The sequence below is a fragment of the Zea mays genome, chromosome 8 (assembly GCF_902167145.1).
Source record: "Zea mays cultivar B73 chromosome 8, Zm-B73-REFERENCE-NAM-5.0, whole genome shotgun sequence".
NCBI lineage: Eukaryota > Viridiplantae > Streptophyta > Magnoliopsida > Poales > Poaceae > Zea > Zea mays.
The window spans coordinates 169,918,924-169,941,317 of NC_050103.1; the positions used below are offsets into that span (position 1 = coordinate 169,918,924).

The 22,394-nt window shown below is 47.3% G+C and overlaps 2 protein-coding genes across 2 annotated transcripts; both read right to left on the bottom strand.

Annotated features, from left to right (window-relative positions):
- Positions 1-13,037: 13,037 nt before the first annotated feature.
- Positions 13,038-14,169, bottom strand: LOC103636395 (uncharacterized). Its single transcript, XM_008658751.3, has one exon. It carries the CDS (start codon positions 13,836-13,838, stop codon positions 13,275-13,277), a length of 564 nt encoding a protein of 187 aa, XP_008656973.1. The 5' UTR covers positions 13,839-14,169; the 3' UTR covers positions 13,038-13,274.
- A 7,272-nt stretch (positions 14,170-21,441) lies between these two features.
- On the bottom strand, positions 21,442-22,037 carry LOC100281874 (uncharacterized). The gene has a single exon (NM_001154794.3). The coding sequence runs from the start codon at positions 21,944-21,946 to the stop codon at positions 21,557-21,559; it is 390 nt and encodes a 129-aa protein (NP_001148266.1). The 5' UTR covers positions 21,947-22,037; the 3' UTR covers positions 21,442-21,556.
- Positions 22,038-22,394: the final 357 nt, after the last annotated feature.

A 22,394-nucleotide genomic window follows, 5' to 3' on the forward strand; every position in this document is an offset into this window, starting at 1 on the left:
CAATTGGTATCAGAGGCCGGTGCTTCATTAGAGCCTAACCGCTCGAAGTGATGTCGGGAGATCACGCCAAGAAGGAGATGGAGACCGGCGAAAAGCCCACTACAAGCCACGGGAGCACTTCATCGGAAGAGTCCCGCACTAAGAGGAAGGAGAAGAAGAAGAGCTCCTCCAACAAAGGGAAGGAGAAGAAATCTTCTTCTCACCACAAGGAGAGGAAGGAGAAATCCTCTTCTCACAAGCCACGTCGGAGAGGGGACAAACACAAGAGGATGAGGAAAGTCGTCTACTACGAGACCGACACTTCATCAACATCAACCTCCGGCTCCGACGCGCCCTCCGTAACTTCTAAACGCCAAGAGCGTAAGAAGTTTAGTAAGATCCCCCTACACTACCCTCGCATTTCTAAACATGCACCTCTACTTTCCGTCCCATTAGGCAAACCACCAACTTTTGATGGTGAAGATTATGCTAGGTGGAGTGATTTAATGCGATTTCATCTAACCTCACTCCACAAAAGTATATGGGATGTTGTTGAGTTTGGTGCACAGGTACCGTCCGTAGGGGATAAGGATTATGATGAGGATGAGGTGGCCCAAATCGAGCACTTCAACTCTCAAGCAACAACAATACTCCTCGCCTCTCTAAGTAGAGAGGAGTATAACAAAGTACAAGGGTTGAAGAGCGCCAAGGAGATTTGGGATTTACTCAAGACCGTGCATGAAGGTGATGAGCTCACCAAGATCACCAAGTGGGAAACGATTGAGGGGGAGCTCGGTCGGTTCCGGCTTCGCAAAGGGGAGGAGCCACAACACATGTACAATCGGCTCAAGACCTTGGTGAACCAAGCGCGCAACCTCGGGAGCGTAAAGTGGGATGACCACGAGGTGGTTAAGGTTATTCTAAGATCTCTTATTTTCCTTAACCCTACTCAAGTTCAATTAATTCGTGGTAATCCTAGATATACTAAGATGACCCCCGAGGAAGTTATCGGGAATTTTGTTAGTTTTGAGTGCATGATCGAAGGCTCGAGGAAGATCAACGAGCTTGATGATGCCACCACATCCGAAGCTCAACCCGTTGCATTCAAGGCAACGGAGGAGAAGAAGGAGGAGTCTACACCAAGTCGACAACCAATAGACGCCTCCAAGCTCGACAATGAGGAAATGGCGCTCGTCATCAAGAGCTTCCGCCAAATCCTCAAGCAAAGGAAGGGGAAGGACTACAAGTCCCGCTCCAAGAAGGTTTGCTACAAATGTGGTAAGCCCGGTCATTTTATTGCTAAATGTCCCATATCTAGTGACAGTGACCGATGCGACGACAAGAAGGGGAGAAGAAAGGAGAAGAAGAGGTACTACAAGAAGAAGGGCGGCGATGCCCATATTTGTCGGGAGTGGGATTCCGACGAAAGCTCAAGCGACTCCTCCGACGATGAGGACGCCGCCAACATCGCCGTCACCAAGGGACTTCTCTTCCCCAACGTCGGCCACAAGTGCCTCATGGCAAAGGATGGCAAACGGAAGAAGGTTAAATCTAACTCCTCCACTAAATATGAATCTTCTAGTGATGATAATGCTAGTGATGAGGAGGATAGTTTGCGTTCCCTTTTTGCCAACCTTAACATAGCTCAAAAGGAAAAATTAAATGAATTAGTCAGTGCTATTCATGAAAAGGATGACCTTTTGGATTCCCAAGAGGATTGTCTAATTAAAGAAAATAAGAAACATGTTAAAGTTAAAAAGGCTTATGCTCTAGAAATTGAGAAATGTGAAAAATTATCTAGTGAGCTAAGCACTTGCCATGAAACAATAGACAACCTTAGAAATGAAAATGCTAATTTGTTAGCTAAGGTTGATTCTCATGTTTGCAATGTTTCAATTCCCAACCCTAGAGATAATAATGATGATTTGCTTACTAGGATTGAAGAATTGAACATTTCTCTTGCTAGCCTTAAAATTGAAAATGAAAAATTGCTTACTAAGGCTAAAGATCTTGATATTTGCAATGCTACAATTTCCGACCTTAGAACTAAAAATGATATGTTACAAGCTAAGGTTGTAGAATTAAAATCTTGCAAACCCTCTACATCTATCGTTGAGCATGTATCTATTTGCACTAGATGTAGAGATGTTAACATTGATGCTATTCATGATCATATGGCTTTAATTAAACAACAAAATGATCATATAGCAAAACTAGATGCTAAAATTGCCGAGCATAACTTGGAAAATGAAAAATTTAAATTTGCTAGAAGTATGCTCTATAATGGGAGACGCCCTGGCATTAAGGATGGCATTGGCTACCAAAGGGGAGACAATGTCAAACTTAATGCCCCTCCTAAGAACTTGTCTAATTTTGTTAAAGGCAAGGCTCCCATGCCTCAGGATAACGAGGGTTACATTTTATACCCTGCCGGTTATCCTGAGAGCAAGATTAGGAGAATTCATTCTAGGAAGTCTCACTCTGGCCCTAATCATGCTTTTATGTATAAGGGTGAGACATCTAGCTCTAGGCAACCAACCCGTGCTAAGTTGCCTAAGAAAACTCCTATTGCATCAAATGAACATAGCATTTCATTTAAGACTTTTGATGCATCCTATGTTTTGACTAACAAATCCGGCAAGGTCGTTGCCAAGTTTGTTGGGGGCAAACACAAGGGCTCCAAGACTTGTGTTTGGGTACCCAAAGTTCTTGTTTCTAATGCCAAAGGACCCAAAACAGTTTGGGTACCTAAAGTCAAGAACTAAATTTGTTTTGTAGGTTTATGCATCCGGGGGCTCAAGTTGGATACTCGACAGCGGGTGCACAAACCACATGACCGGGGAGAAAAGGATGTTCTCCTCATATGAGAAAAACCAAGATCCCCAACGAGCGATCACATTCGGGGATGGAAATCAAGGTTTGGTCAAAGGATTGGGTAAAATTGCCATATCACCTGACCATACTATTTCCAATGTTTTTCTTGTTGACTCATTAGATTACAACTTGCTTTCTGTTTCCCAATTATGTCAAATGGGCTACAACTGTCTTTTTACTGATGTAGGTGTCACTGTCTTTAGAAGAAGTGATGATTCAATAGCATTTAAGGGTGTGTTAGAGGGTCAGCTATACTTAGTAGATTTTGATAGAGCTGAACTCGACACATGCTTAATTGCTAAGACTAACATGGGTTGGCTCTGGCACCGCCGACTAGCCCATGTTGGGATGAAGAATCTTCATAAGCTTCTAAAGGGAGAACACATTTTAGGATTAACAAATGTTCATTTTGAGAAAGACAGGATTTGTAGCGCATGTCAGGCGGGGAAGCAAGTTGGAGTCCATCATCCACACAAGAACATCATGACGACCGACAGGCCGCTTGAGCTACTCCACATGGATCTATTCGGCTCGATTGCTTACATAAGCATCGGCGGGAGTAAGTATTGTCTTGTAATTGTGGATGATTATTCTCGCTTCACTTGGGTATTCTTTTTACAGGAAAAATCTCAAACTCAAGAGACCTTAAAGGGATTCTTGAGACGGGCTCAAAATGAGTTTGGCTTAAGGATCAAGAAAATAAGAAGCGACAACGGGATGGAGTTCAAGAACTCTCAAATTGAAGGCTTCCTTGAGGAGGAAGGCATCAAGCATGAGTTCTCTTCTCCCTACACGCCACAACAAAATGGTGTAGTGGAGAGGAAGAATCGAACTCTATTGGACATGGCAAGAACCATGCTTGATGAATACAAGACACCGGACCGGTTTTGGGCCGGAGCGGTCAACACCGCCTGCTACGCCATCAACCGGTTATATCTTCACCGAATCCTCAAGAAGACATCATATGAACTCCTAACCGGTAAAAAGCCCAATATTTCATACTTTAGAGTTTTTGGTAGCAAATGCTTTATTCTTGTTAAAAGAGGTAGAAAATCTAAATTTGCTCCTAAAACTGTAGAAGGCTTTTTACTTGGTTATGACTCAAACACAAGGGCATATAGGGTCTTTAACAAGTCCACTGGACTAGTTGAAGTCTCATGTGACGTTGTGTTTGATGAAACTAACGGCTCTCAAGTAGAGCAAGTTGATCTTGATGAGATAGGTAATGAAGAGGCTCTGTGCATCGCGCTAAGGAACATGTCCATTGGGGATGTGTGTCCTAAGGAATCCAAAGAGCCTCCAAATGCACAAGATCAATCGTCCTCCTCCACGCAAGCATCTCCACCAACTCAAAATGAGGATGAGGCTCAAGTTGATGAAGAACAAAATCAAGAAGATGAGCCACCTCAAGATAATGGCAATGATCAAAGGGGAGATACAAATGATCAAGAAAAGGAGGATGAGGAAGAACCAAGGCCGCCACACCCAAGAGTCCACCAAGCAATCCAACGAGATCACCCCGTCGACACCATCCTCGGCGACATTCATAAGGGGGTAACCACTCGATCTCGTGTTGCACATTTTTGTGAGCATTACTCCTTTGTTTCCTCTATTGAGCCACACAGGGTGGAGGAAGCACTTCAAGATTCGGATTGGGTGATGGCGATGCAAGAGGAGCTCAACAACTTCACTAGGAATGAGGTATGGCATTTAGTTCCACGTCCTAACCAAAATGTTGTAGGAACCAAATGGGTCTTCCGCAACAAGCAAGATGAGCATGGTGTGGTGACAAGGAACAAAGCTCGACTTGTGGCCAAGGGATACTCCCAAGTCGAAGGTTTGGATTTCGGTGAAACCTATGCACCCGTAGCTAGGCTTGAGTCAATTCGCATATTATTGGCCTATGCTACTTACCATGGCTTTAAGCTTTATCAAATGGACGTGAAAAGTGCCTTCCTCAATGGACCAATCAAGGAAGAGGTCTATGTTGAGCAACCTCCCGGCTTTGAAGACAGTGAGTACCCTAACCATGTCTATAAGCTCTCTAAGGCGCTTTATGGGCTCAAGCAAGCCCCAAGAGCATGGTATGAATGCCTTAGAGATTTCCTTATTGCTAATGGCTTCAAAGTCGGAAAGGCCGATCCTACGCTCTTTACCAAAACACTTGATAATAATTTGTTTGTATGCCAAATTTACGTTGATGATATTATATTTGGGTCTACTAACGAATCTACATGTGAAGAGTTTAGTAGGATCATGACACAAAAGTTCGAGATGTCTATGATGGGGGAGTTGAAGTATTTTCTAGGATTCCAAGTCAAGCAACTCCAAGAGGGCACCTTCCTAAGCCAAACAAAGTACACTCAAGATATTCTTAGCAAGTTTGGAATGAAGGATGCCAAACCCATCAAGACACCCATGGGAACTAATGGGCATCTCGACCTCGACACGGGAGGTAAGTCCGTGGATCAAAAGGTATACCGGTCGATGATTGGTTCTTTACTCTATTTATGTGCATCTCGACCGGACATTATGCTTTCCGTATGCATGTGTGCAAGATTCCAATCCGACCCTAAGGAATCCCACCTTACGGCCGTAAAACGAATCTTGAGATATTTGGCTTATACTCCTAAGTTTGGGCTTCGGTACCCTCGGGGTTCCACATTTGATTTGATTGGTTATTCGGATGCCGATTGGGCAGGGTGCAAAATCAATAGGAAGAGCACATCGGGAACTTGCCAGTTCTTGGGAAGATCCTTGGTGTCTTGGGCTTCTAAGAAGCAAAATTCGGTCGCTCTTTCCACCGCCGAAGCCGAGTACATTGCCGCAGGTCATTGTTGCGCGCAATTGCTTTGGATGAGGCAAACCCTGCGGGACTACGGTTACAAATTAACCAAAGTCCCTTTGCTATGTGATAATGAGAGTGCAATCAAAATGGTCGACAATCCCGTCGAGCATAGCCGCACTAAGCACATAGCCATTCGGTATCACTTTTTAAGGGATCACCAACAAAAGGGAGATATCGAGATTTCTTACATTAACACTAAAGATCAATTAGCCGATATCTTTACCAAGCCTCTTGATGAACAATCTTTTACCAAACTTAGGCATGAGCTCAATATTCTTGATTCCCGCAATTTCTTTTGCTAGATTGCACACATAGCTCACTTATATACCTTTGATCATATCTCCTTCATATGCTATGACTAATGTGTTTTCAAGTCGATTTCAAAACCAAGTCATAGGTATATTGAAAGGGAATTGGCGTTTTCGGCGAAGACAAAGGCTTCCACTCCGTAACTCAACCATCGCCGACGCTCCAAGTCACTCTCCATTCTTGGGGGAGAAAAGCATGAGCGTCAAAGAAAAGGACTTTGTCTTTGGGGGAGAGAGTAAGAGCCCAAAGCAAAAGGACCGGACTTCGTTTTTGGTATAATCTTAACTCATTTATTTCATGACCAAAGGGGAAGATAGTACTTCGAGGGCTCTAATGGTTCCGTTTTTGGCGATTCATGCCAAAAAGGGGGAGAAATGAGCCCAAAGCAAAAGGACCGCACCACCACCAATTTCAAAAACTTAGTGTTGAATATTATCAATCAGTATTCTATTATGTTCAAAAAGGGGGAGAAAGTAGTATTTCAAAATGATATATCAAAACCCTCTTGAACTCTAAGAGGAGAATCTCATTTAGGGGGAGTTTTGTTTAGTCAAAAGAAAAGCATTTGAAACAAGGGGAGAAAATTTCAAATCTTGAAAATGCTTTGCAAAATCTTATTCATTTACCTTTGACTATTTGCAAAAGAACTTTGAAAAGGATTTACAAAAGAGTTTGCAAAAACAAAACATGTGGTGCAAACGTGGTCCAAAATGTTATATAAGAAAGAAACAATCCATGCATATCTTGTAAGTATTTATATTGGCTCAATTCCAAGCAACCTTTACACTTACATTATGCAAACTAGTTCAATTATGCACTTCTATATTTGCCTTGGTTGTGTTGGCATCAATCACCAAAAAGGGGGAGATTGAAAGGGAATTAGGCTTACACCTAGTCCCTAATTAATTTTGGTGGTTGAATTGCCCAACACAAACAATTGGACTAACTAGTTTGCCCAAGTGTATAGATTATACAGGTGTAAAAGGTTCACACTCAGCCAATAAAAAGACCAAGCTTTGGATTCAACAAAGGAGCAAAGTGGGAACCGAAGGCCCTCTGGTCTGGGAGCACCGGACTGTCCGGTGTACACCGGACAGTGTCCGGTGCACCACCAGACAGTGTCCGGTGCACCAGAGGACTCCAGCTCAAACTCGTCACCTTCGGGAATTTCCAGAGGCACTCGCGCTATAATTCACCGGACAGTCCGGTGCGCCAAGGAAGATCAGCCTCAGGAACTCGCCAGCGTCGGGAAACTCCAACGGCTAGTCCGCTAAAATTCACCGGACTGTCCGGTGTGCACCGGACTGTCCGGTGCGACTCCGGAGCAACGGCTAACTCCGCGCCAACGGCTACCTGCGGCGCATTAAATGCGCGCACAGCGCGCGCAGAAGTCAGGCGCGCCCATACTGGCACACCGGACAGCAAACAGTACTTGTCCGGTGTGCACCGGACATCCAGGCGGGCCCACAAGTCAGAAGCTTCAACGGTCAGAATCCAACGGCAGTGATGACGTGGCGGGGGCACCGGACATGTCCGGTGTGCACCGGACTGTCCGGTGCGCCATCGCGCAGACAGCCTCCACCAACGGTCAAGTTGGTGGTTGGGGCTATAAATACCCCAACCACTCCACCATTCATTGCATCCAAGTTTTCCACTTCCCAACCACTTACAAGAGCTAGGCATTCAATTCTAGACACATACAAAGAGATCAAATCCTCTCCAATTCATCACAAAGCCCTAGTGACTAGAGAGAGTGATTTGCCGTGTTCATTTGAGCTCTTGCACTTGGATTGCTTCTTTTCTTTCTCACTTGTTCTTTAGATCAAAACTCCATTGTAATCAAGGCAAGAGGCACCAATTGTGTGGTGGCCCTTGCGGGGAAGTTTTGTTCCCGGCTTTGATTTGAGAAGAGAAGCTCACTCGATCCGTGGATCGTTTGAGAGAGGGAAGGGTTGAAAGAGACCCGACCTTTGTGGCCTCCTCAACGGGGAGTAGGTTTGCAAGAACCGAACCTCGGTAAAACAAATCTCTGTGTCTCACTTGCTTATTCGCTTGGGATTTGTTTTGCGCCCTCTCTTGTGGACTCGTTCCTTATTACTAACGCTAACCCCGGCTTGTAGTTGTGTTTATATTTGTGAATTTCAGTTTCGCCCTATTCACCCCCCCTCTAGGCGACTATCAGTTGTCAAGCCAGTCGTCGATGGTAAAGGACGCGAGACATGCTCCCCCTTTGTTGATTGCCACTCAAGTTGAAAGTACCAAATCTGCGGCCAACAGAACTCCAACTTGGAGTAGTGCCACCAAATTTGCTACCATACTGGCGTCCCTTGTAGGATCCAGGACCATACATCGATCCATGATGCTGCAAGAACATACATTATCAGCACTGAGCAATAAGTGGTACGTTAACATAAACAAGTCAATTTGACTTCCACAAACAACTACTGTATGGTAAACCAAGTACTGCCTCCAAATATAAACCACTCTTGAACCCCATAACAAGCAATCAAATGTAGTAAAGAGTAAACACATGCATGCTCAGAACCCAATTGTCTGACAGCATACCATTCCATAAGCCAGTGGTAGACTCCCTTGACCAAACAACCCAGGAGCATTATTTGGCTGTCAGTGCTGCAAAAGGTCAAAACAAAGTCAAGCAGGTCTTTAAGCAGTACTCCCTGCGTCCGTTTTTATTTGATGTCTGCCAGCACAAAGTTGAACTATATGGCGTCAAATAAATAAAAACAGAGGCAGTACATTATAACACATATTGTTTGCAGTCATAAAAATTTTGCCTACAGGAAAAGTAGAAACTTTAGAAGAGAAACACTACCTCTGTCAAATGAGCTGAATGGTTGATGAGGGGCGGGACATGTTAGGTCTGGGTGGAGTGAAGGGCAAGACAACCACATCACACAAAAACACCGAAGAGTATACCCACGTCAGTTGCATCATCCGACGGGGGAGACAGATCGTGGCGAGCAGAGCTGGTAAGCGAAGACAAGGAGGTCTTAGGCTTCTGCACTTGGGAGAAGAGAGATGATCTTCCCGCGGATCCGTGGCAACGATTTCAAGACAGAGAGCTGATGTTTCCCTATCCCCTGCTTCTGGGACAGATTGAGCACAGATGTTTCCCTATCACCTCGAGTCCTCGACGCATCAGCCAGCGCCCACACCCCCGTTGACAGAGGCGGGTCGAGCAAAAACAAGGAGACCGCGCAAGGGATTGTCGTGAAGCGCGACACCAACGTCGCTTGCGAGCCGCTAAAACCCTAAGCGCCAGCGGCCACGGACAGATCGAGCGGGCACCAGGCAGGCAGCAACCGCGAACAGCAGCGCAGATCGAGGGCGGGTGGGGAAGGGGCAGACGGACCTGAGAATTCAGTGGGGCGGGGCCGCTTCATGGGCTGCTGCTGCTGCCCCCGGCGGGGGCCATCTGCGGTTTCCCTCGTGGCCTCGTGCTTGCGACGACAGATTGAGCTCGGGGCCGCGCGCGGGGGTACTCCGCGGAGGTCCTCCCGACGTACTTCGCCTACTCGGGATCCGGCTCCGTCAACGCCGAGGTCGTCTACGCCAACTACGACCACAACGAGGATTATGCTTACCTCGCCTCCCGCGGGGTCGACGGTGGGCGGCGCCGCTGCTATCGGTCCTGCTCTCGTCGCTCCTCATCTCCGCGTCGCTCTCCTTCTCCTCCTCCCCCGCGCTGCTCATCTCCTTCTCGCCGCTCCCCTCCGCAGCCTCCGCCGAGCTCCTCTTCGTCGAGGCCCCGCGCGGGGCGCCGTGCCCAGGATGGTGCTGCGCGGTTGTGGTGGGAGGGGCATTCCATCGCGCGTGGGAGGGGACGCGGTTGTGGGCTAGCGCGAGATCCGCGGGGGGGGGGGGGGGGGGGGCGAGATCCGCGGCGGATGCGGGGGACATGCGGGCGTGCGGAGGTTTCGCGCGGGGCTGGCGTGCGGTAGGCTTTGGGTAGGGCGGGGGCAGTCTACAGATGAGTCTTAATAGTTGTAGAGATTCATGACTTCTTCGTTGACCAACGAACAGCTGGTTACCTTCTACACCGACCCAAGTTAAAATCATTGGAATAATTTACATACATGACAAACAAGAACACGTTTGCATCTGAATACCTTAGAGACATTCTTTTTTTCCTGCTAAAATCAAGGAATGCTGACTTGTAGAGGGTGGAGTTCAGGTTTCCCACCACTATATCCCAAACCAACATACTAGCTGTCGACAGAAGCAGCCACCGCAGCGTAGGATACTCGATCCAATCAAACCAGCTAACTATTAACTATAGTACACCACCTTAGTTATGAAAAAGAGTAACTAATCTAATCAAACCAGGCAAATTGAAGGGGATTTAAGGATATTATTTCTGTCACCAGCTGTTTTTGCTTAGTGTTGCTCTCAAACTAAAAGGGGCATATCTCTTGCCCCTTTTGGCATTAGTAGAACCATACTTTACCAAGGAGCTCAACCAAGGTGGCCACATCACCTTTTTCATGTTGTTCATTGGATTTCATTTGAACGGACAACTTTTTTCTTTACTTTTTTTTTAAAACGTCAAGTTACAACGCCCCTGTCGGCTATGAAAGAAAACTCCATAAAACATGTGACGCATACATGATAGTGCTAGGCGGATAACATTATTTATTTATTTTCTTCGTCTCGCAACGCAATCGCACATCTCTTCAGCAGCTACTATTAGAGAGCGCCCATAAAAATTTGGCTGACCGAGTTAGGTGTTCGTGCAACCGCACTTCTCTTCTCCTCCCGTCCGACTGCACTTTTCTTCTCCTCCCGTCCGACGTTCTTCTCAATCTCAGTAGCGCGCGCTTGCTGCAGCGTATGAGAAACAGGTGAGGAACCCCGCTTTGCCTCCGCGTTAGGTCCATCTCCGCCGCGAGAACCACTGGTGAGCGAATTGTTCCTGGTGTTCCTGCAGATTTTTCCCTCATTGTTCTGACTTCGATTCATACTTATCTAGAAGTCATCGGTAACTTTTTGGAGGCATTTGGTGACTACGAATGTGTGGATTGTCCACCCCACATATGACCAGTATATTGAATGCCTTTTAGAAGCAGTTCTGGCTGATTACTTCTATCTTCATGTGTATGGTCTCTTGAACTTATTCCCTTGGGGGGAATGGCATGTCAAATTCTAAATATGAATTTTAGTTCTCCATCACATTTTGTCCTTTGGGTTAAGCGTAAAATTATGTGCTCCGTTTGATTGTTGATGATACTTTTAAGATTCTACCATCGCTCTTGGTTGATTCTCTCATAAAAGGGGATGTGTGCTCAATAGATTAATAATTATCAAATACATGCTTCCAGACAGATTAACAAATCGAAAATTATTTAAGCATATATGTAGTCATATTTTATATTCAATTTAAATATAATATGTATGTGCAATTTAAGGTCTGAGAAACGAATTTAATTTCGTGCGCAGGGCGCGCGACATACACTAGTATATATATCGTCGTGAACAACTCCTTCGCCGCCACGACATCCGCTGTTTTGATGTACGGGGTAAGCATCACGTTCCACGACACGACGCCCCTGACCGCCATCACGTTCAACACCTCCCGCGCACTCCTCATTATAGATGGCCAATACGCATGAGGCCCGCGAGCTCGGCACGAAGCCCGCTGTTTGGGCCCGATTCGAGCCCGACACGGCTCGATTCTATGCAGGTACGGGCCGGCCCGGCACGAATAAGCGGGCCGGGCTTGGACAGGAAACTAGGCACGGTGGGCTAGCCCAGCACGGCCCGTTTACCTCTAAACCCGTTAAGCCCGTTTTTTTACACTAAAACGTGCTTACCGGCCCGTATAACCCGCTTTTTTCGAGCTAAACGGACCGGCCCGGCCCGTTTAGACCTGCTGCGGGTCGGGCTCGGACAGGAAATTGAACATGCGTGCTTAGACGGTCCGGCCCGGTTTTCTAACCGTGTCTGGCGGGCCGGACCCAAAACGGGTCGAGCTTCACCGGGCCCAGATCGAGCCGGGTAGAGATGGCAACGGGTACAAACCCGCTGGGTTTTACCGTCCCAAACCCGTACCCGTGAAAAATATCTATGCCCATTAAAAAACCCGTACCCATGACGGGTTTGAGATTTTGCCCAAACCCGTACCCATCGGGTTAACGGGTACCCATGGGTTACCCGCGGGTTTCATCTCCAATATACTTGTTCTTCTTATAATCAATAAGTATCGTAATGATTAATGATATCATGATCCAAAATCTATGTAATGAACAACGAGTTCATGATTTGGTATAAAAATTATTAGTAGAGAGAATGAAATACAAATAATAAGTTGTATAATTAAGTGACCTTGCACTAAGTTATCCATCCACCACATATATAACGCTAGTAAAAACTATAATATCAAGCAAGCAACACTCTCATCGACTACTGATACATTCACCAATTGATAAAAAATATGAAGTAAATAAGGAATAACAAGTTTGTTGTTCATTTATAAAATAAAATGACAATATGCACTAGGTTTGGTCGGGTTTAAAAAACCCACGGGTTCACGGGTTTGGGTACTATAGGAACAAACCCGTACCCATAAACCCGCTGGGTACAGATTTATGCCCGTTAACAAACCCATGGGTATGAAAATTGACCCAAACCCGTACCCTAATGGGGTAAAAAACCATCGGGTTTCGGGTTTCGGGTACCCATTGCCATCTCTAGAGCCGGGCCAGGCCGGGCGGCCCGTTTGGCCATCTCTACTCCTCGTGTCTCCGGCTTTGACGTACATCGACGCCATCCTGTTGGAGTGGCCGACGGACCTGGCTCGGTCACACGGAAACCGTCGAACACCCATCCTCCTCGCGTCACCCAGCGACCCACGAGAGACATAGACCGCTAGCAGCAAGCAGCCGACGCCGGCACGGCGGCGAGCACCTCCTTGACGACGCGGCAGTGCACCACGGCGGCGGCGGAGGGAGGAGGTGACAAGCAGGCCATGGATCTGGTTGAGCTGCCGTTTAAACGAATTTTTGTGACATAATTTTAGTGAAACCCTGCGTTTCACAAAGGCCGCTGAAACTGAAATCACGTGAATTTCTCAACGTTTTCAGTCGGCGCTGTGCTTATTGGTTGGGGTTCGTATCATTTTCAGAGAATCAGAGAATGGGGTTGCATGAGAGAAGTTGGTACAAGTCACTGCACCAGAGCATCGTGTGGGCAGGTAGTTTTCTTAATTAGGCACAAGCAAACGGCTGAAAAATCGTCCCCATGCAGCTTAGAGCGCGCCGTCACCGTCGCCGTCGTGCCCGCCGCCGCCGGTTCCACCTGCAGTGTCCGCCGTGACGACGTCGACGAGGAAGTCGAAGAGGTCGGTGTTGTGCACGGCCGTGGCGACGTCCTCCCTGTGCACGGTGCGGCGCTTGCCGTCGAGCGTGGCGGCCCAGGCGCGGCGCGTGAGCTCGGCGACGAAGAGCTCGCACGCCTTGGAGAACACAACGGGCGCCTCGCAGGAGATCATCCTGGCGCCGCCGTCCGCGGCGGCCGCCGCCTCCCCCGCGGAGCGCTTCATGATCTTCTTGATGCGCGCCAGCGGCAGCGCGTGCGGGCCCGTCCGCGCCGACACCCCGCCGCAGAAGATCCCCGAGTACGGCCTCGCCTGCCTCATGGTTAGTTTCTTTGCTGCTACTACCGACCTACCGTACGTCGATCGCCGGTGCAATTTTACCGATCGAGATGGGCGGTGAACTGGCCGGCGCAGAGGGCGCGAGGTGCCTCTAATATATTTATATACGTACGCAGGTGGAGGAAGGAGCGCGTGGCGTGGCGCGGTGCGTCGCATCGCTTTGGTCGTCGCTAGCTAGCTGCCCACGCAAGGCCGGCAATGGAGGTGGTGGCGGCCGGCCGCTTCGACAAGGACCGGCGCGATCTAGACGACTAAACAAACGGGAGAGATGCATCTGCCTGCGAATTGAGATGGTGTACGTAGGTAGAGGGGAGTAGAGAACAGATGTAGATAGCGTAGTAGTTTATTTGGACGTTGTTGTTGCTTGCATTTGCATCCTTGCGGCTGCTAGCTAGTCGTAAGAGCTGCCCCGGCCCCTTGCTTGCATCACCCACCATCACGCATGCTGCACACAGCTGAGGCGATCTATACACATCGTCATGGTGCTACGCCCACTTTGGGGCCTCACCCGCGTCGGTGGCTCGCGGGGAGCGCACCTACGCCGAGAGTCGTGGCTGACCGGAGCCGTACCTTACCGGAGGGACTACGCCAGCCGGGCACGCGCTACACTGGAAGTGTCTCGTCGACGCCAGAAACCGTGCCTGCGCTGGGACCGCGCCGCGCAGCACGTCGGTGGCCTGGCCTGTAGCCTGCTGCTGCGTCGCATGCTCCATAGCCTCCAGCCTCCACTGCTCCTGCCACCAAACCGAGAGGAGAGGCGATCCGTTTTCTCAGACGCAGGAAAAAAAATTGCTGCACGCAACGCACTACGTGGGCCCCACCATGCCACCACGCCTGGCCGCATGTAGAGATGTCCAAATGGGCCGCCCGGCCCGTTTTGGACCTGGCCCGCCAGACACGATTAGAAAACCGGGTCGGGCCCGCAGCGGGCCTAAACGGACCGGGCCGGGCTGTTTAGCACGAAAAAACGGGCCGAAAAACCGGCTATGCGGACCGGTAAGCACGTTTTAGTGTAAAACAAGCGGGCTTAACGGGCTTAGAGGTAAACGGGTCGTGCCGGGCTAGTCCATCGTGCCTAGTTTCTTATCCGAGCCCGACCCGCTTATTCGTGCCGGGCCGGCCCGGGCCCGCATAGAACCGGACCGTGCCGGGTTCAGACCGGGCCCAAACAACGGGCTTCGTGCCGGGCTCACGAGCCTCGTGCTTATTGGACATCAATAGCCGCATGCGTCTCCCAGCCCTGTTCCTTCATGTGGCCCCGCCTTAGTGCGCGTGTGGATAGGAATTTGCAACTGTGGTGCGTCCTGGTCTTTGTGCGTGAAGAAAGGAGCCAACGGTTAAAAAACGAGGATTTGTTTATCGTGTCCGCTGGACCAACTTTTTTGCTTTTTAGCTCTGGTTTAGCGGCAAGAGAATTAGAGAGAGTATATAAGGTGAAATATTTTGCTATTCAATTTTAAATAGCAAGAAATTTTTTTCTCATACATACTCTCTAATTCTCTTATCACCAAACTAGCTCTTAAAGATTGAGTGGCTAAAGATAACATATTTTGTGCGTATGGCGAGACCATGTTTCGTGGGCTAGCACGTCGTGGCCCAAATATTGATTGGCCCATTCTTTATTGCCTTGTTCAGTTGTGTAGGGTTCAAAGGAACTAGATTTTTTCTATTTAATTTTGACTACATTTAATCCTTTGAACAAAATAGACAGGTTCGGACTGAGTTGCCTATTTTGCCATATGTAGAATTATAGTGGGACTCCACATGTATTAAGGTGGATTTAGGTATAAATTAGTTTAATTTACACCACAATTCATCTCAATACATGTGGATTCGGATCAATACTATAGCACTCAAACAAAACCTAAACGGTTTTAGCTCCATCAGCTCCGCTAGAAAAGTCCCTCCTCATACTATAAATATAAGAGCATATACAATCTAGAGTCTCTTGTTCGGTTTTTTATATACAAGAGACACCTAAGAAATTGTATCATATATTAGAATGTTTTTCAAACCACTCGGACCAGGATACCACAACATTCCAGTTATTTGGGTCCCGCCTCACTGCTGTCTGATGTGACACAGTAGGTAGGAACAGTTTCCACCAACATAAACCTCTGCCCAAGAAAAGCCCAAAAATAATTCCCCGCACCCCGCTCAAAAATACATCTGTATTTTTGATTTTCCAAATATCTCTAAATATTCAAATTCTAGAATATTCCAAGAATATTCCTTTCCTTTTCTTTTTCTCCCTATGATTATAAAATCCAAAACTCCTCCATCCAAACTCAGATTTCAGTCATTCTTGTTTCTAAAATTCTTGTCAAACTATTCTCTATCCAACCATGTCATCCCTTAAGCATGGTTCATATTCCAGAAAACTCCCAAAATACTCTTGTCCCGTATTCTGCCTATAACTCTCCTGTCCATGCTAAGTCAGACGATTCTTTCGTCACTATTCTCACCAATAGTGAACTTCACTGAGCTACACCACATACACCTAGCTATAAATACACCCAGCTACCCTCTCCCACTCCACACACTCAACACCCTCAGCCAAGGCAAACACCCCACTCACTCAGTTACTCCGCTCTGCCGACTACACGCACAGTGTCGCTTCGCCTCCAGTCCACCCTCCTGGTAAGCACCTCCGCTCCACCACTAGTAGTACCTCAACACCACACGACACAGATTCTACTCAAGACTCTGCCCATCCATATATCGCTATTCTGACCACTATACTAAATATATGTTGGTGTACTTGTTGGTTTGTATGTTTGTTTGTTCATGTTGCATAGTTATCGGAGCGTTCGTGCCATCTCGTGGAGGCCAGATCTGCAAGTCTACGCCAGGCAGTGGAGCTAGAAGCCAGTTCCATGAGCTCCTCTTCCCCCTTCACCGGATAAGCACGGCAAGCTCACTGGATCCCTTTGATGCATAAATTACCTATGTTTTTCAACCACAACCCTCATCCTGTTATTTTATGCATGATATGATTTTGAGACAAGTTATTATGGCCACCCAGCCGCTTGCCGCAATCAATACCTGATATATTTGTTACAAATGATTTGAGGAAAGATGTGAGTTTTCAAAAGAAAATGCTTTTCAAAATGTGTATGATGAAGGGTTTTCACCCTTATCACCTTTGAGTAGGGATGATCAGGGACTCCCTGGTTTAGGGGAGGGCCTAAGGTGATGGCTCAGCTGGTTTAGGCGTGAGCAGAAGAATTGTCCCCTCATATAAGGACCGGTTTGTCATCCTTCACTACCTGTACTCATGATAAGTACAACCACTCGAGACTGTGTGGGCAGTCACTCAATCTGAACTCATACGGTCCAACCCCAGGGTTATGAAGGCTGGGGAGCACCGGGAGGATAAGGAGGGGGAATGTTTTGTCCGGTTTGGACATGGCGGTGGCCTGACTCCTTCCGGTATAACCATTAAGGTTAGGACGTGCGGGGAAAGAAAGAGATTCGGATTCGGGTCTCACTAGCTATGAGATCGCAGAGCCGGACTAGTGGGTAAAGTGTACACCTCTGCGCAGAGTTTGAAAACCTATTCGAATAGTCCGTGTCCACTGGTATGGACGAGTCTGGTATGGTATGGCAATTAATGTTTTGTTTTCAAAAAAGGATGCATTTGAGAAAAATGGTTTTTAAAAGGTCCGGCGGTTTAGCCATGAGCTATGGTGGACAGGAAGTCCAGTAGCTATTTTTGAAAATGAAAACCAGTGGGAAACTGCTGAGATATCTGGATGGTTTAGTCCAGGGGATTTCGTTCTATACTGAAAAACTTCCTGCTCCTTTTGGAGAGGATGCACCTTGCAAAATACAAAATGTTTTTCAAAACAACCCTGCATAAAATATTGTTGTTTCTGTAAATATCCTGAGCTCCACATATTCCATGCATTATATTTGAATTCCCCATTCCGCGGGTGAAGGTGGGCTGCTGAGTACGTTTGTACTCACCCTTGCTTATTTATTTTTTTTCAGAAAAAGGAGATCGGGTAAGAGTTACGGCTGTTCCCAACCTTGCCTGTGGCTGTTGGACCGCTGACTTGTTTCACTGCGTATATCGGGCTGCTTCAGCCCCACTCTGATGATATGTCCCAAGTTGTGGACCAACTCTTAAAGTTGATCGCCACCTTTATAGGTTTGTCTCGTTTAAGAAGATCTGTAATCATTTGATGTATAAATGTGTTTACTAGCCTCCTGGGACTAGTAATTATATCACATTTGAGTCCTAGAGGATTGGGGCGCTTCAGAAGGAGAAAGCACATAATTTGTTTACCGAAGTTTGATTCCACAAAGAAACTTATGACTCCGTTGAAGGGTTCACAAAGAATTAGATCTCTTTCAACCCTTTTCTCCCTTAAAAGATCACCAAGATCGAGCTTGAGTTCCTTTATTTTCTCAAATGGTGAGAGCAAACTCTCACAAGGCACTCCACACAAAGTAGGAGTCTATTTATTGCTTTACAAACTTAGGAGCAGCAACTCCACATACTTTGATCACAAGAATTCTCCTCTATCTGCATTAAGCCCAACTCAACACAAGTGTTATAGCAACTCTTTGCTATTCTAGCTCTCAAAATATGTCTATTATAAGCACACCTGACATGGGCGGATCTAGGGGTATGCCTTGGCATAGCCTGCATACCTGGTGTATACAAAAATATGTATATAAAGAATAACAAAATATTTAGAAATTTCACATAAAAAGGATGGTGTGTTAATAGTTTTGTAGATTATGCTTTATTTATGTTTTGGCTTATGACCTTAGGAGTCTATCTAATAAATTTATGATATGGTTTGCTAGACGGACAATACGATCATAAATTCGACATACCATTGTCTAGGCTCACAAAAACGACAAAACACCCAAACAACTTATGATGGGTCTAAAGTTTTCAATAATCGAGAGGCAGGAAAGGATCGAGGTTGATCAACAACTCGATATATATTATGTGACTGTTAGTATAATCATAGTTCACATGTGAGAGTTTAGAATTTAATCCGTGCAAATATAATTTATTTAATCGTTTGGTAATATATTTTAAGTGGGCGAAGATAACATAATTAAGATATTTATTATGTCTCTTAGAAGGTCTCAGCTAAAAAGTCATATAAACTATCAACATGACTTTTCATTTATTTATATTGTAATTTATGAATAATTTTAATTTACTTTCCAAATTTAAGACTTATTAATTATATTTCTAACTTAACCTTCAAATTTAAATTTACTGTGTAATTTGATGTAAAATTAGTTTTTGAGTTGTTAAATGTTTGATCGAATATATATGAAAATTTTAGATGACATACTCTATAGTAAAATCCTAGATCCGCCACTGCTAGGAGATGATCCTTTCACTTGTATATCATGCTTAACTCTTGGATGGAGTTGTGTCCGGTTGGGGGGTTTATATACCCTCCCCACTCAAAACTAATAATTTGAACCCCACTCAGATTTCTGCGTACTCACTGGACATGTCAGGTGGTGCGTCTCAGAATTAGTCATTGGGTAGAGCTGTCAAACCGTTAGTCTAATACCATGCTCTAGACATGTCAGGTGTGCCACTAGATACGCCACGTCAGCTAGTCGTAGGAGCTTCCTGTTAGCCAACCATAGAACATTGTAGATTTGGTGCGCCATCCGGTATGCCACCAGATATGTCAGGTGCACCCAGCTTGAGTTGATCCATTTAACATGCTCTTTGAGTGTTGTGTATGGTGTGCCATCCGGTGCAACATTGGACACGTCAGGTGCCCTTTAGCTGACTTAGCACCAATTTACATGTTCTCTAGAAGCCATATACATTGTGGTATCTGGTGGTGTCTTCTAACCCCCGAAGTCCAAATTTAGCCTCTCTGCATGTCGTATCCGGTGCACCACCGGAAAAGTCTGTTGTTCCCTAGTTGTTTCTAAGTTGTTTATTTGACTTCCTTTGATTGGTCTTGGCTTGTTTTTTGGACATTTGTATGACTTAGATAAATGTTCAATAAGTCACTTTTAAGTAATTTTAAGTCCATTTATTGACATATTGATCTAAGTTGACATTCTGAATTGCTTTATATATTTTTCCAAGTGTATGTTGCATCCTTTGGGCTCTATAATCAACCACTTTACAAATTTATTAGTCCAAATAGTTGTGCTGGTCATCAAACGGCAAAATTAATATTGAAATGATTTGAGGTCTATTCCCCTTACAATGCTACCATGTGGAATCCTGGCCCAAGGCTTATAGGATTCATAGAATACTCATAACAACAAGATGCACATTTCACCTTCTTTTTTGAAATTCTATCTTGGAAGAACCTTTGCGTTAAGCGTGTTTAGCTCAGAGCATTTTTTGGATAAGTGATCGACCTGAAAGATATCTCAGGTGCACACAAGTGAGAATAAAGTATACATAAAAGACTCGTGTTGGTCTTTGTGGATGGTCTATAGTCCTAGATGGCTGCTAGAAATAACCATAGTTGGTCAATGAGTGATTAGGGTGTTACTTATTGCCTCTAGAATTATTACTGGCACACATTTATCTCCACGAGTTAAAGAACCTCTCCATGCTATCGAGCAATTCTCACACTGTCAACGTATGCAATCTATACTTACAAGCATACCAGGAAAACCATGAGATTCTCTAACTTAGAGAAGATGTTCTACATCATCTTGATTTGGAGGCTGCAAGTATTTTTACCAAAAACCTCAATAATTTCTTCAACAAATTTGCCCCAAAATCCAAAGTTGTGCTTGTTGCGAGCTTCAAATTCTCATCAAGTTTGTCGCTTAGAGTACCATATAAGCTAGCATGCATCTGGATAGCAACAATACATTTTTGGAGATCACGATGTCCACGTCGTCCTCTTTTCCTCCATCCATCTAATTGCAATCCAGTGGCTAAGAAGCCTTTCCCGTATCTTTAGCCGCGAAGCGTCCGTCCGGCATCGAAAGCTTCCAGATCCCTCTCCCAGTCTCTCTCCTATAATCCTATGGCTTGGTGGCCGTCTCTCCCCAACCACTCGGCTTCTCGCCCCCTGCCCTCCATTGCTCCCGACCCCAATAGCGCCGCTCTGACCTGCTTTTGCGTCGCCGCCGCCGTCAAATCGCTTCCGCTCTTCCACGCCATCTCCACCGACAAGGCTGTCTGGTGAGCGCGCCGCCCTGCTCGCTGGAGCCAACCACCACCATGCATGCCCATTGCGTGGGCAGAAGGCGCAGCACAAGGGCCTACTGCTTGGTGGAGAGGAGGGCAAAGTCGCGACCTTTTCATTGAGTAGAAGCATCGGCGCTGTGCTGTTCCGCCGTGCCCTCCTCCTCCAAAGTCGGCCTCCCCTCACGCTTCTTCAGCGGCGCCTACCGAGAGGCGAGAGAGGAAGTTCGCTCCGATCTGGAAAAGTTCTTCGCAGGCCATAATGAACCTCCTCAATGTCTACGTCCACGCCAACCTGGCCGCAACGCTCGCCCTCTCGCCCATGACCTCCTTTCGCGTCCGCGTCATTCGGGGGGCACCCACCGCGCCTCCGCCACGCTCATCTGCGTCGCGCACGGCGCACTACCTCCTCGCCACTGTGCCGCTCGACGATCCGACGCCGGCACGGCAGCGAGCCCCTCCTTGACGACGCAGCAGTGCACCGCGTCGAGCTGCCGTTTAAACGAATTTTTGTGACATAATTTTGGTGAAACCCTGCGTTTATGTGAATTTCTCAACGTTTTCAGTCGGCGCTGTGCTTATTGGTTGGGGTTCGTATCATTTTCAGAGAATGGGATTTCATGAGAGAAGTTGGTACAAGTCACCGCACCAGAGCATCGTGTGGGCAGGTGGTTTTTTAATTAGGCACAAGCAAACGGCTGAAAATTCGTCCCCATGCAGCTTAGAGCGGGCCGTCGCCGTCGTGCCCGCCGCCGCCGCCGCCGGTTCCACCTGCAGTGTCCGCCGTGACGACGTCGACGAGGAAGTCGAAGAGGTCGGTGTTGTGCACGGCCGTGGCGACGTCCTCCCTGTGCACGGTGCGGCGCTTGCCGTCGAGCGTGGCGGCCCAGGCGCGGCGCGTGAGCTCGGCGACGAAGAGCTCGCACGCCTTGGAGAACACAACGGGCGCCTCGCAGGAGATCATCCTGGCGCCGCCGTCCGCGGCGGCCGCCGCCTCCCCCGCGGAGCGCTTCATGATCTTCTTGATGCGCGCCAGCGGCAGCGCGTGCGGGCCCGTCCGCGCCGACACCCCGCCGCAGAAGATCCCCGAGTACGGCCTCGCCTGCCTCATGGTTAGTTTCTTTGCTGCTACTACCGACCTACCGTACGTCGATCGCCGGTGCAATTTTACCGATCGAGATGGGCGGTGAACTGGCCGGCGCAGAGGGCGCGAGGTGCCTCTAATATATTTATATACGTACGCAGGTGGAGGAAGGAGCGCGTGGCGTGGCGCGGTGCGTCGCATCGCTTTGGTCGTCGCTAGCTAGCTGCCCACGCAAGGCCGGCAATGGAGGTGGTGGCGGCCGGCCGCTTCGACAAGGACCGGCGCGATCTAGACGACTAAACAAACGGGAGAGATGCATCTGCCTGCGAATTGAGATGGTGTACGTAGGTAGAGGGGAGTAGAGAACAGATGTAGATAGCGTAGTAGTTTATTTGGACGTTGTTGTTGCTTGCATTTGCATCCTTGCGGCTGCTAGCTAGTCGTAAGAGCTGCCCCGGCCCCTTGCTTGCATCAC

Excerpts from the sequence above, each read along its gene's own strand:
- LOC103636395 (XM_008658751.3), bottom strand. The coding sequence starts at position 13,838 with ATGCGACGCACCGCGCCACGCCACGCGCTCCTTCCTCCACCTGCGTAC.
- LOC100281874 (NM_001154794.3), bottom strand. The coding sequence starts at position 21,946 with ATGAGGCAGGCGAGGCCGTACTCGGGGATCTTCTGCGGCGGGGTGTCG.